General features: G+C 44.2%; 1 protein-coding gene across 7 annotated transcripts in view; it reads left to right on the top strand.

Annotated features, from left to right (window-relative positions):
• LOC144611443 (trinucleotide repeat-containing gene 6B protein-like) overlaps positions 1-14,793 on the top strand; it is a 162,997-nt gene that overhangs the window by 98,210 nt on the left and 49,994 nt on the right. For all 7 annotated transcript variants that reach the window (XM_078430536.1, XM_078430540.1, XM_078430541.1 and 4 more), the window contains 2 exons: positions 7,113-7,134; positions 14,083-14,421. In XM_078430536.1, coding sequence (XP_078286662.1) covers positions 7,113-7,134; positions 14,083-14,421 — 361 coding nt within the window. The remainder of the gene's footprint in view (positions 1-7,112; positions 7,135-14,082; positions 14,422-14,793) is intronic.

A 14,793-nucleotide genomic window follows, 5' to 3' on the forward strand; every position in this document is an offset into this window, starting at 1 on the left:
CATTCAATGCCGTTTGAGCAAGATCTTTGCATTGTCTAACGTCTCCAATTGGCTGAGTAACGTCCCTGTACGTATGATGTCCTCAACAAATTGTTTCTAATTTAATATTATAACTAGCATTGTATCTTCATTGTTCGTATCCTCTTCATGGATACGTAATAAACTGAAGTTGTCCATAAGAATTAAGTCTGTTCCAATACACATGACCACACCCATAGCCCTATCCTTCCAGTTGTTCTGGTACTTCATAAAATACATTTTGTGAGTTTCCTTCCCCACCCCACCATATCCCCTCATCCCAATCCACAGATGGCTGCCTTAACAACATTCCAAACGTGCGGTATTGGAAATCTGCTTTTATAGAAATGATAAATCACTACCCAAAAATGTTAGAAATTGAATAGATTTCACCCTTGCAGAATTTACGTGGGAACATAAGTAAGTAAATTAACTCATTTATTAATGCTTTGGTATGGAAAATTGCAGGAACATGACCCCTCTACCTCCCCCCATAATGCAGAATTGCCTGCAGTCCATTTTTTAAATAATTAATTTCCTCTTGAATTTTCATTTCTATGTGAATTAAACATTACCTGTACATTTCCCTAGAAAATAGAATATATCACTGCTTTGCTCATATCAAATGTAACTCTCCTTCAGCAGGGTAAAGCAGCTGGTTAAGCATTATATTATTAACATGTATCAGATCAGCACATGTAGCCAACACTGTTGATGTTCTGGCAGTGGCAATGATTCTGTTGTGGAATTGTCCAAGAGGGGGTATGTGATTATTGCAGCTTCTGTAATATGGTTCGGTTTGATCATAATCTTGCATTTCTTTGTCCCTGAGTAAACACAGTGATTTCCATCCAGTAAAATCCTAGATTAAATCAGGGTCAGTGCTGAGTTTGCTGATGAAAAGATGGCTGAAAAGGGCAGTTTTTTCAATGGCTGTTTATTGATCCATGCTGGAAAGCAAGGGCAGATCTTAATTGGAGTTAGGGTCAGCTCTTTGCTCTGTCCTGCAAAGGTTGAAAGTTGCCAGTGCTCACTACTGCAGCTTCAACGTAAGATTTGGCCTTTAAGGTGGTATGTGCCACAGTGGAGTGATTATGATTCCACAAGCAACAAGGCAGAGAATTAGCAAAAGAAAATCCTTCATGTTACAATTGGAATTGTACACATCAACAAAAGTGTATGATTCTGACTGAAGAAGGGTCTCGACCCGAAACGTCACCTATTCCTTCTCTCCTGAGATGCTGCCTGACCCGCTGAGTTACTCCAGCTTTTTGTGATACCTTCGATTTGTACCAGCATCTGCAGTTATTTTCCTATTCAGACTACAAACTCGCTTGAGTAATGTTTATGCAGTTAAGTAAACAATGTTTGGTGTTAGGTCATGACTAGCAGAATGAGGAAAAACAAGATTGGTAACTCTTTAAATCTCACTTTCCAAACAATACAGCTCCTGTATTTACTCTTTTGACACATTAGCAAGGCTGGGCTGCCAGTTGAGCAGTATTGATTGTACAGGACATCCTCTATCTGACACAAATGTTATCTGTACCATGGACACTTTATATGGGACACCAATTCTATATATGGGGCACTCTCATAAATGGGACACCAGTTTCCCCTGTTTTTCTAAAAAAACAATTGATGTATTGGAGGCCGATCTGGGAATTCCTAGATCAGTCACATCTTGAGAAAGGAACAGGTGTTCCTTTCTCAAGCACTCACTACTATGACACCTTGTTGTGACTAAGAAATGCCAGGGAACTGTGGTGAGGATCTGAGGTAAGAATTGAATGTTTAGCTGCAGAGGGCATATCCAATGCCAAGCCTAGGAAACTTGACCAATAAAAGAAAGCAGGGAAAGCAGAACCCGAACCTGGACTAGTCACTCTTTGATACTAACTTCAAATTCAGAGCACTTTCTGAAATAACTATTGCAGGCATGATGGGCTGTAAGATTCCGTGAATTACCATACCAGTTCCAGCCTCAACCTCCTTCCTAGATTTTGCTCTTGAAGAAGGGTCCTGACCCAAAACGTCACCTCTCCACGTTCACCAGCTGTCTGACCTGCTGAGTTACTCCAGCACTTTTGTTTTTTTTAGTTGCTCTTGTTAAAGACCGGCATGTGGATGCAAACATGCAGCTAAAGTTAAAAGGAGGGACATTTGCAATTTTATGACAAGAGTAATCTTTGCTGTCTGAGATTAAAGTGCGACAGTTCACTTTTTGAAAAACACTTGGCTATTGGATTTTGTTTTTCCGAATGGCTTTTAGACTCTGGTTAGAATTAAGAAATATATAACTGGCAGATTCTTCATCAGATTTTTTTCCTTTACCACTTATTTCATTTCATAAAATGTCCACTGTTACAGAAGGAAATTTGACACATTATGGTTTTCAAACATCCAGTGCAGTTCCTTGTGGCCCTGCCCACGACCTGCCCCATATAGTTAGAATAAACTGTTGATATCACAAACGGGTAGCATCATCTAATTGGTCTTTCACCTTTTATTGTGAGGTTCTAATCCAGAGTTTGTTGGTTGATTGTGTCTCATTTGATTGTTGGTTATAAAATTGGTTTGTGAGAAAAGATTGGGAGTATTATCTGTTACTTGTGAACATGAACGAGGTTCAAACTGTTCATAATTTGTATTAAACGAGATGGAAAAGTAGCAGAGTAATAGAGTAGAGGATGATTGTTAGGAATTCATATATCAGAAGGAGAATTATTATAGAGTAAATAAGGTTTTTGACAAGTTGATAACTGTCTTGATTTCTTCTTCCTTGTTAATTGAGGATATTTTGTCCAGAAGGCTTAAGAGCCTGTTGGATATTAATTTCAGATCTTGTCAGAAAGCTTGAGGCATGGTGGGGTGAGAGACATAGTGTGGAGTATGATTAATTAATACAGCAGCGTAACTCCAATTGTGAATTAAAATCAAAATACATATTTTAGAAATAATAACAAGCCGCAGAAAGAAAAATGTAATATTTTGGGCGCGAGCCTGTTATAATTGGACAAGAGAGAAAAAAAAAAAGTTTTAAGTTAAAGATGGGAAAGGGGTGATAGAACAAAGGGAATATCTGTAACTGGGTGAGGCCAGGGTTGCTATTGGAATAGGTTGTAGAGATAATACATTAAATGGGTTAAATGGAGACTGTGAGACAGTGGGAATGCAAAGTGTGTAGAATACAAGGGAGGACGATGTGTGCAGCAGATCAGGATGTTAAAGGAGAAAAATGGAGGGAAATATCGAGCCCATATCACATATGGACTGCAGTAGATATGGCCAGTTCAGGTTTGGAGAACTCATTTTCTCTTTCTTCAACTGCCTGTTTCTGCTGCTTTACAGTGATGAAGGCGTACTCCATCATACAAATCTATTTACATTGTTGCACACTCGAACACTTTGAAATTGGTGGCCTATTGTTTAATTTCACTTGATTATACATTTTGGAAACTAAAGGCGTAATATGAAGAGAGTTGCAGGTAGATGGATGAGATGATCAAAGCACAAAGCAATTAGAAACTGCCAATTTGACCAGTTATAATGACTTCAAACTCGATATTTAATTTTTTTGGAGTTTTTTTTAATCATTGGTTATGTGAATGCAGTTTTGCAACTCACGTTGTAGCTCTAGCCACTAAACTTGTAGTCACTTACCATGCATCGTCAGCAAGCTTATCATGCAAAAAGCTGTCTCTGCAGTAAGCAGGAAAAAGCAGAAGAACGGGGTTGAGAGGGAACGATAGATCACCTGTGGTTGCATGGCAGAGTAGACTTGTGGACTGAATGGCTAATTCTGCTCCTATCTCTTATGAACTTATAAGTAGGGGATTTGAAGACCTCAGAACATAGGTTTAAGGTGAATGGGAAAAGATTTAATAGGAAGCTGAAGGGTGACTTTTTCACACAAAAGATGGTGGTGCATGGAACGAGCTGCCAGAGGAGGTAGTTGAGGCAGGGACTATCCCAATGTTTAAGAAAAAGTTAGACAGGTTCATGGATAGGACAGGTTTGGAGGGATATGGGCCAAATGTAGTGTAGCTGGGACTAGCAGGACTGGTGTAGTTGGGACACGTTGGCCGGTGTGGGCAAGTTGGGCCGAAGGGCCTGTTTCCACACAGTATGACTCCAATAAATGCAGACAGTCCTATAACACAGATGATGGCTAAACAAGAACATATTATTCTTATTACATGGAACTTCAGATATTTTTAAACTTCTACCTGAAATTTCATTATTATGCTGAGATGACCTTGATCCTAATGTCACAATGTTCCTGTTCCAGAACAGTATAAGGGCATATGCTCTGGCTTCAACTTCATTCCCAATCAAATGAACATACGGCATATTATTTTGCTTTGAGGATTTATTGATGCATACCATTCTTGTCCACGTGTAGCCCGAAGGTACTTCGGTTTGTTACCTCCTCTTCCCCCCATTCTGACTGATATATAAACAAACACCACTCTTTCTTTTTAATGCTGAATTGTGCAAGTGCTGCCTGTTTGCTCACGTAATATTCTGATGCCGAGATAGGAATAGTGTTGTGCAAATTGGTTCAAGGACATGATGGTCATAGGAAAGTAGCTGATCCTGAACCTGGTGGTGTTGTGTTTCAGACGTCTGTACTTCATGCCCAAGTGTAGCAGCATAGCAACGAGAAGAGGACACAGCACGCATGGTGGGGATTCTCGATGATAGATGCCGCCTTCTAGAGGCAGAGCCTCTTGTAAATGCTTTCAATGGTGGGAAGGGCTGTGCTCATGATGCACCGGGCCAAGTTCACCACTTTCTGTAGCCTCTTGCATATCAGTGCGATATAATTGCTGTACCAGGCTATGATGCAATCAATCATGATGCTTTCAACAGTGCATCAGTGAATGTTTGTTAAGAGTATTTGGTGAGATGACAAATTTCTTAAAGCTTCTATGAATATAAAGACGCTGGTGCGCCTTCTTTCTGATTACAACTATGTGGTGGGCTCAGGACAGATCTTCCGAGATGTTAATGCCTAGGAATTTGAAGCTGCCGAATCTGTCCATCGCTGAGCCACCAATTAAAACATAACATAACATAACATAACAACACTTTATTGTCACTCGGCACAACACCGAGCGAAATTTCAGCAGTCACACAAAATACAGCAAAAAGAAAAGAACACAGAACACCCGACCCCAACACAAACATCCATCACAGTGACTCCAAACACCCCCTCACTGTGATGGAGGCAACAAAACTTCCCCTCTCTTCCCCCCGCACCCACGGACAGGCAGCTCGACCCCTACCGAGGCAAACGACACGCACAGCCCCCGCAAGGGGATGGAAGGCCCCCCGGCCGAGCCGCCCCGGGCACCGAAACGTCCCGCGGCCACACCGGGCGATGTTAAGTCCAACGGCCGAGCCGCACCGGGCACTGAAACGTCCCGCGGCCGAACAGCGCTGACGATGTTAAGTCCAGCGGCCAAGCCGCACCGGGCACTGAAACGTCCCGCGGCCACACCGGGCGATGTTAAGTCCAGCGGCCAAGCCGCACCGGGCATTGAAACGTCCCGCGGCCGAGCCGCACCGGGCACTGAAACGTCCCGCGGCCACACCGGGCGATGTTAAGTCCAGCGGCCGAGCCGCACCGGGCACTGAAACGTCCCGCGGCCGAGCCGCACCGGGCACTGAAACGTCCCGCGGCCGCACCGGGCGATGTTAAGTCCAGCGGCCGAGCCGCACCGGGCACTGAAACGTCCCGCAGCCGAGCTGCGCCGGCAATGTTAAGGCCCGCAGCCGAGCCGCACCGGGCACTGAAACGTCCCGCAGCCGAGCTGCGCCGGCAATGTTAAGGCCCGCAGCCGAGCCGCGCCCCGGGGAAGAGACCTAATAAAATAAAGGTTTCCCCCCGCCCCACCCCCCCCACCCCACCTCACACCCCCACCACACACCCCCACCACACATACACAGCCAAAAACAGAAACAAAAACCATCCCAACACCGACACAAACAAAAAAAAAGAAAAAAAGACAACAGACTGCCAGAGAGCCGCAGCCGTTAGGCGCAGCCAACTCCTCCCAAGGTCTCCCTATTTCCTCTTTTTGAAGTCAACATTTAGTTCCTAGTGTAGGAAGGAACTGCAGATGCTGGTTTATACCAAAGATAGACACAATGTGTTGGAGTAACTCTGTGTCAGGCAGCATCTCGAGTGGAACCCACCTTCAGACAGAATTATTTCCTTGGTTTTCTTTGCGTTGAGAGGGAGGTTGTTATGGCAGCATCCGTCACCAGGTGTTCAATTTTTTGCCAGTACGCTGCCTCAACCACCTGTGATCGGCCAACAAAAATGGTATTATTGGCAAATTTGTAGGAGCTGTGCTTGCCACACAGTCATGGGTGTAAAGAGAGTACAGCATGGGGCTAAGCATGCAGCCTTAAGGTGCATCTGCAGATGGTCAGTGAGAAGGAGATGTTTCAGATCCGAACTGATTGAGACCTGCCGATAAAACGATTGCAATCGCACTTTCCTCTCCACTTTACTTTCTCCTTTCCTCAGAGCATTCTGGCCAAATAGCAGGGTTGTGCAACTGACCCGATGGTTTAGCAAGGTGCCAATTAAACCCAGTGACATAATTGCAGTTGACCCTGCTAGTGTCTAATATACACTGTATCAGAATGTATGAATGGCAACTCCTTAAATTGGATCAACAGACCTCTCTCTTGAATAAAGTTCTGTTCCATGACAGCTGACTTAATTGTTGCTTTGCCCTTATGCACGGGTAACAAAGTATTCTAATTCTGTAGTGAAAATGAATAGTAATTACTCAGGAATTAGTAATCTGTTTTATTTCTGGTAACTGCTCTCAGGTGTACACTATTATGATGGACACCATATGGTATTTTATAATTTTTATATTTGCTGATCAGCACTATCCTCCAGAGGCTGGTGGAAGACTGATGTTAAATGTTCGTAACCCTCAACCTTGGCCTCAATAATGGAAAAAATATTGGGAGCCTGCTAGTTGCTAGTGATTTTTTGATAGGTACTTGCTGATGGTGTGGATTCACGGCTGTGAACTGACCAGCATTTTTCTTTTTTTGTGTTTCAGGTTACAGAACAAAAAACCAAAGGTGAGAGACTTCGTTTTGGAAGCAGAGATCAAAATATTTATTCTTAATGACACATATCTATCTATATCATTGCGCACAGATGAACACAAAGAGAGTTCATTCATGAATATGTAATTCAGCAGAGAATCCTCCAACACTTTCGCCACCTCCAGCGGGATCCCACTACTGGCCAGATCTTCCCACCTCCACCCCTTTCTGCTCTCTGCATAGACCGTTCCCTCCGCAACTCCCTGGTTAACTCATCCCATCCCACCCAAACCACCCCCTCCCAAGGTACTTTTCCCTGCAACCGCAGGAGATGCAACACTTGTCCCTTTACCTCCCCCCTCGACTCCATCTAAGGACCCCAACAGTCTTTTCGGGCGAGGCTGAGGTTCACTTGCACCTCCTCCAACCTCATCTACTGTATCCGCTGTTCGAGGTGTCAACCTCTGTACATCGGCAAGACCAAGCACAGGCTCGGCAATCGTTTCGTTGAACACCTCCACCCAGTCCGTCTTAACCTACCTGATCTCCCAGTTGCTCAGCACTTTAACTCCCCCTCCCATTCCCAATCTGACCTTTCTGGCCTGGGCCTCCTCCATTGTGAGAGTGAGGCCCAGCGCAAATTGGAGGAATAGCACCTCATATTTTGCTTGGGTAGTTTACACCCCAGCGGTATGAACATTGACCTCCAACTTCAAATAGCCCTTGTTTTCCCTCTCCATCCCTTCCCCTTCCCAGTTCTCCCACCAGTCTTCTTGTCTCCGACTACATTCTCTCTCTGTTCCGCCCAATCCCCTGACATCAATCTGAAGAAGGGGTCTCAACCGGAAACATCACCCATCCCTTCCCTCCAGAGATGCTGCCTGTGCTGCTGAGTTACTCCAGCATTTTGTGTCTACCTTCTATTTAAACCAACATCTGCAGTTCTTTCCTACTCATACACCAGTGGTATTAGTCTTCTCAACTTTGGAAGGCTCTTGCTTTCTGCTCTTTTAATTGTTTAGTTTTCAGGTGAGTATTTGGAATGTGATCAGTGCTGGTAACCAGCGTTAGTTATTTCATTCTCCATTCCTTCTCTTCCCTTTAAGACTGCTACTACCATATATATATATATATATATATATATATATATATATATATATATATATATATATAACAGTATAACAGTATAACAGAGCTTTATTTGCCATTCGGTACCGAGGTACCGAACGAAACTACATAGCAGTCATACAAAAAAAAACACAAGACACATAACCCCAACACAAACGTCCATCACAGTGACTCCAAACACCCCCTCACTGTGATGGAGGCAACAAAACTTCCACTCTCTTCCCCACGCCCACGGACAGACAGCTCGTCCCCGACCGACCCGCACAGTCCCCGCAAGGGGATGGAAGTCCCCGCGGCCGAGTCGCACCGGGTGCTGAAACGTCTCGCGGCCGAGCCGGGCGATGAAAGGCCCCGCGACCAAGCCTTGCGCAGCTAAGTCCCGTGGCCGAGCCGCACCGGGCGATGTTAAGTCCCGCGGCCGAGCCGCACCAGCGATGAAAAGTCCCGCGGCCGAGCTGCACCGGGCGATGTATAGTCCCGCGACCGAGCTGCACCGGGCGATGTTAGGCCCCACAGCCGAGCCGCACCAGCGATGTAAAGTCCCGCGGCCAAGCCGCACCGGGCGATGAAAAGTCCCGCGGCCGAGCCGCACCGGGCACTGTTAAGTCCAGCGGCCGAGCCGCACCGGGCGATGTAAAGTCCACCGGCCAAGCCGCACCGGGCGATGTAAAGTCCAGCGGCCGAGCCGCACCGGGCGATGTTAGGCCCCGCGGCCGAGCCGCACCCCGCGCTGCACCCCGCGCCGTGTGGAAGAGAAAAGCTTCCCCCACCCCCACACATACACAACCAAAAAAAATACAAAAACCATCCCAACACCGACACACAACAAAAAAAAAAGGAAAAAAGACGAACAGACTGCTAGCGAGCCGCAGCCATTAGGCGCCGCCACTTCCGCTACTAATATATATAGGATCCTAATTATAGCATCTTCAACCACGTGCCACCTTGAGTTAGCTGTGTCAGAATCGAGAAGGTTGAAACTTTCATGTTGTGATCTAAATGGCTTAATGTTTCATCACTGATTGCTTTTACTTGCTGGAATTTTGAGCAGTTTATTTAAGCATCTTATATTTTGACATTTTGCAAGCCAACAATTCTGAATGAATCACATTTTTAAGGGAAACTGGACAAATGTTGCTAATAACCTTTTATATCAAAGAATATTGCTGGGAATGCTTGTGATAACTTTGCATTTCAAATCTATAAATTAATTTGCAATATCTGACTTTAAAATACTAAAAATGTCAAATGAGAAGAAGGAATTTGACTGTACGGTAAGGAAGCAATCCTTTCCCTCAGGAGGCAGAATCCAGTTCAAGGGAATATAACTGGCATTTGAGGTAACCTATTTAAAAATCAATTCCAGAAGAAGCAATTTTGTTCAAGTCGGGTGCTGATGTGGAGTGCACTGATTCAAAAAGCTATTGATGCTGAAGCGTTTAAAAGAAGTTCAAAACAAAAGTATAAAGATGGGGAAAGAAAGTTAAAGTGGGTCAAAACGAGGTGCCACCATAACCAATTGCAAATTAGATTTAATGGAATAAACAGAGGAACTTCTATTCCTGTGTAAAGACTGATGGGTCCACATTGTGCTCTGTCGATAATGTAATACATTTGAATCTTTTTGGAGAGATTGGTGCCCCTTTTCCACTCTGGGTCTCATGCAGTGTTGGAAAAGGCTTTGAAAGCAAACGTTTTCATATCTTGGTATTGCTTCGTCATAAAATGTCCAGTTTGCAAGAGCATGCACGGTTTCAATTAACAATCCAGTTTATGCAATATGGAGTCATCTCTTTACACTGTACGGAGTCCCTGCAGCTGCGATTCCGCAGTACTAACTATTGTGTTACTGTGCCACCTTGAAGATAGGAGCCACCTGGCTGTTTGTTGCGTTTATTTTGCCTCTGTGTGTATTTTTTGCATAGGGATGCACTTTTACGTGGAAGGGATTTAATGGGCTTTTCTCATCAGCTTCATATGGCATCTTATCTTAAAATTGAACTCTGGACTGTGTTATCAACTGGTAGATGTATATTTTGATTCTTGCAAAAGTGTATGCAATTGTCAGGTGCCGAATAAATCTAAGATAGACAAGGTACAATCTATAATGGGTGTTCGACACCTTGGGCAGATTTTTATTTGTGATTTCAACCTTGATGCACATTGTATCCATTAAATAGTCATCGTCCTTAAAGCTGGATTCCGTAAACCGTTTCTCCTTGTGAATGTCTGGGTTACATATTTTGAAATCCAGAGATTTTGTACAAGAAGCTGTAAAAATAGCTGTGAATTTAGCTGGTGGTAGTCCAAGGTTTATTTCCTCGTTCTTTACCCTCTTGCACCCTTTCCTTCTCTGTTTCAAACTGAAATGTCTTAACCCTCAAATTCTCTTCCAGATTTATGCTTTTTTCCCCCCTTCTCTGTCCATTATTGTATGTTCAAAACTTTATCCCATTTCATGGTGCCTGCCTCTGTTAGGTTTGGGCCTGGCTTAATGTGGGCGTCTCTGAAACATGAGGCTTGAAAACGAACACATTTGCAGCAAGTGATGGACAGAGGAGTGGATAAAGAGCGTCATCTTTGTGCTGATGCTGCAAACCTCCTCGAGCTGGTTAAGGGTAGTGATGACTAAAGACTGAAGAGCTGATCATCAGCCACAATTGATAAAGAAGGAAAACATAGAAAGTGGCAGGAGTAGGATATTCAGTCTTTTGGGGCTGCTTTGCCATTTAGTAAGATTATGACATACTTTCTGCCCAAACTCTGCAAATAAAAGCTTAGAGATTAGAAATTGCTGGAAATCTTTGAAAATATCAGTTTGCAACAGGAGTAAAAGTGGGAGGTATATTGCTGTTTGAGGTAGTTACTGATCTGTGTGTTTCCAGCTTTTTCCAATTTATTCCTTATCGCTGAGAGGTGCAATAGTTTCTCTGCATTAATGCTTGAGTGATATCAGCACTCCAGATTTAAATGCACATTCTGAAATCCCATTTGGCAGGGTGGAGGGGGTGGTGGTAAGTGCAAGGAAATCAGTCGTAGATTTTCTCTAAGTGAGTGCTGTTGATAACATGGCTTACACCTTTAGTCTCTGATGAATCCCATTTTCATCCTTCTGACTGCTAATCCATAAATTATTTGTGCAGATGGTTTGTGTTAATATTTACTCGGTTGGCAGCTTCTGGAACTGTTTTGCTTGTGACTCTAAACTTGCACAATATTGTTAGCAGTTCTTATCCTATTCTTATCACTCTTCTCTACAATAAACAAACTCCTCAGCCCCCTGGACACTATCTCCCAGTCATTCATAGTCGACAAATGCACCTCTTTCCTTTCATTCTTCCAAAGCAAAATAGACAACATCTACAGCACCTTAACCACCAATGCACCTGCTCCCCCTCAAACCACCTGCTCCCCCTTATCCTGTCAACCCCTGTCTCAGTTCTCCCCAGTCTCCACCACCGACCTCTCTGACCTCTTCACAGGAATGAAAACTGCCACCTGCTCTCTGGACCCCATCCCCTCCAGCTTTGTCAAGGCCAGCCTTCCTACTCTCTCTCCACTTATCACTGCAACAATAAACCCCTCCCTGTCCACTGGCATCGTCCCGCCATCCCTCAAAATCGCCGCTGTCACCCCTATTCTGAAAAAACCTGGACTCAACCCTGACACCCCAAACAACTTCAGGCCAATCTCCAACCTACCCCTTCTGTCCAAAGTTTTGGAACGCACTGTAGCTTCTCAACTCAAACATCACCTTTCTACCAATAACCTGTATGAAACATTCCAATCCGGATTCCGCTCCAACCACAGTACTGAACCTGCACTCCTCAAAATCACCAACGACCTTCTCCTCTCCTCTGACGCTGGCAACCTCAACATTCTCATCCTACTCGACCTCAGCGCCGCCTTTGACACCATAAATCACTCCATCCTCCTCGCCCGATTTGAAACCACCTTTAACATCACCGGCACAGCCCTATCCTGGATCAAATCATACCTCTCCGACAGGCACCAGTTCATCTCCATTAATAACTGCAAATCCCCCACCGCTCCTCTCCCCCAAGGTGTCCCCCAAGGTTCAGTTCTCGGCCCCCTCCTCTTCATCCTGTACCTGTTCCCCCTTGGTCAATTAATCCGCCGTCATGGTCTCAATTTCCACTGCTATGACGATGATATCCAGCTCCTCATCTCTACCAAGTCAATCTCCACCACTACGCACTCTACCCTGACAAACTGCATCACTGAAATAAAATCTTGGCTTCAATTCAATTACCTCAAACTCAACTGCGACAAATCTGAAATCATCATCATTGGACCAAAAACCCTCACCAAATCCACCCACAACTTCACCCTCAATATTGATGGTTTCCCAGTATCCACCTCCCCTCACATCCGGAATCTTGTAATCATCCTTGATCAAACCCTCTCCTTCGACAAACACATCACCAAGACAGCCTTCTTCCACCTCAAAAACATCGCCCGTCTCCGTCCATCCCTCTCCTCCACAGCTGCAGAAACCCTCAACCACGCCTTCATCACCTCCCGTCTGTACTACTGCAACAGCCTCCTCTACGGTTCACCCTCAAAAATCATCAACAAACTCCAACACATCCAGAACTCCTCTGCCCGTCTACTCAACCACTCCCCGATCCGTGACCATATCACCCCCATCCTTTTCAAGCTCCACTGGTTCCCCATCCCCCAGAGAATCCACTACCCCAAACCGTCAGAGACTCCTCCTCACTCACCACATTCAAAGCATCACTGAAGTCTCACCTGTTCAGCATTGCCTTCAATCACTGACCGTCACCTCACCTTATTTTTCCTTTTCTCTTAGTTTACTTATTTATCTGTTTATTTTCTTTTATGTATTAGTAAACCCTGTAAAGCGTCTTTGAGTGTTTAGAAAATCGCTATATAAATGTAATGCATTATTATTATTATTATTATTAAATGAATTTGACTGGCGTTAATACGTACACCCCACAGATTAGGTGCATGTGGAATAATTGCCTAAAGAAGTAAAAACAGCACGGCCTTGCAGAGGCTGAACAAAAATTTAGTATCTTTGGCCGACAGTTGCTTAATATAGTTCAATGAATTTGTCAAAAAAAGACTCGAGCATCTTGCCTATTTTACAGTTATTATACAAAGTTAGTTGGCATAGCTTGAAAATGTACTGTTTCACGCTCCTATTTGAGGTTGGTGACTGTTGTACAATCATCAGTTTCCATGCCCAATGTTCCCAGGTAACTACATTTTAATAAATGATCAATTTAACTGATGTGTTTTCACAACTATTGTAGCTGGAAGGAAAATTGCATTCATGTAGTATTTTAAAAGATTTCAGGACTCCCCCAAGATCTTTGTAGCTAATGACTTAATATTTATGTATAAATTATTGTTGTAATACCGGTTGAGATGCCGGTATTGTTGCATCTAGAAAGTAGTGCAAGGTAAAGTTGCATCTAGAAAGTAGTGCTTTTGGTAGTTCATCATTCCTTCAAAGTCTGGTTGAGGAGATGTTAGCCTCGGTTGTGTGCTAAAGTTCTGGAGCAGGCTATGAGCCCACACTTCTTTGAGACAAAATTATATTTAAGCTGCTTTTCTTCGTGGCCAGTGTACTCAGCAGAGTTGGATCTTGTCTGTACTTGTTTTGGCTGATCCTTGTCAATGTCCTTCATTACATTGAAAACTTCATATAGTTAGACAAGCCTTTCAGCTTTAATTAAACCTGGTAAAATATTAGAGTTTTATTTCTCCTTTCTAATCCTGAAGAAATTAATGGTCCTTTCTGTATTTGTATAAATCTGAATTTCCAATAGTTAATTGTTGTAAACACTTTCCCCCCAGTGCCCGAAGCGACGAAGCCAAGCTTAAGCCAGCCTCCAACTGCCACCTCAGTTGGCAGTGTTTCAACACCAGCCGGCAACGGTGGTAACAATGCCAAAAGGGCGGTGGCCACCAACGGCCAGCCACAGAACGCCGCCCGCTATCTGCCCCGTGAGGTGCCTCCTCGATTTCGCCAGCAAGAGCACAAAGTGTTACTAAAACGTGGTCAGCCCCCTCCGCTTTCCTGTGGACTTCTTGGAGGTGGGGCAGGGCCTCCTGGGTTGCCGGGCTCAAACCCCGGCACTGCACAACCATTAACGCAACCCAACGGTCCACTGCAGCACGGCAGTACACCAGTGGGTAAGTAGGTGGTATTCATTCTCAGCGTCTGATGGTTTTATTGGAAAAGTCAATATCAAAGGTGAAACTAGAAAGAATGGTGAATATTAGATTTCTTTTCAAGGTTCTTAAACAGATTTTGCAGTAGCTGTACTGTAAGACCTTGTTCAATTCCAGTGCATACCGCTTCGTGCATACCGCTTCGTTTGGGTCATAAATACAATTAAGTGAAACTAGAGTACCGCTTCGTTTGGGAACAGCTCTGCTCAAGACCGCAAGAAATTACAGAGAGTTGTAGATGCAACCCAGTAAACGCACAGACCAGACACTACCCTTGACTTCATCTACCTTTCATACTGCCTTTGCTCTACCTATGATACTCTAGTTTCACTT

This window comes from Rhinoraja longicauda, chromosome 40, assembly GCF_053455715.1.
Source record: "Rhinoraja longicauda isolate Sanriku21f chromosome 40, sRhiLon1.1, whole genome shotgun sequence".
Classification (NCBI taxonomy): Eukaryota; Metazoa; Chordata; class Chondrichthyes; order Rajiformes; family Arhynchobatidae; genus Rhinoraja; species Rhinoraja longicauda.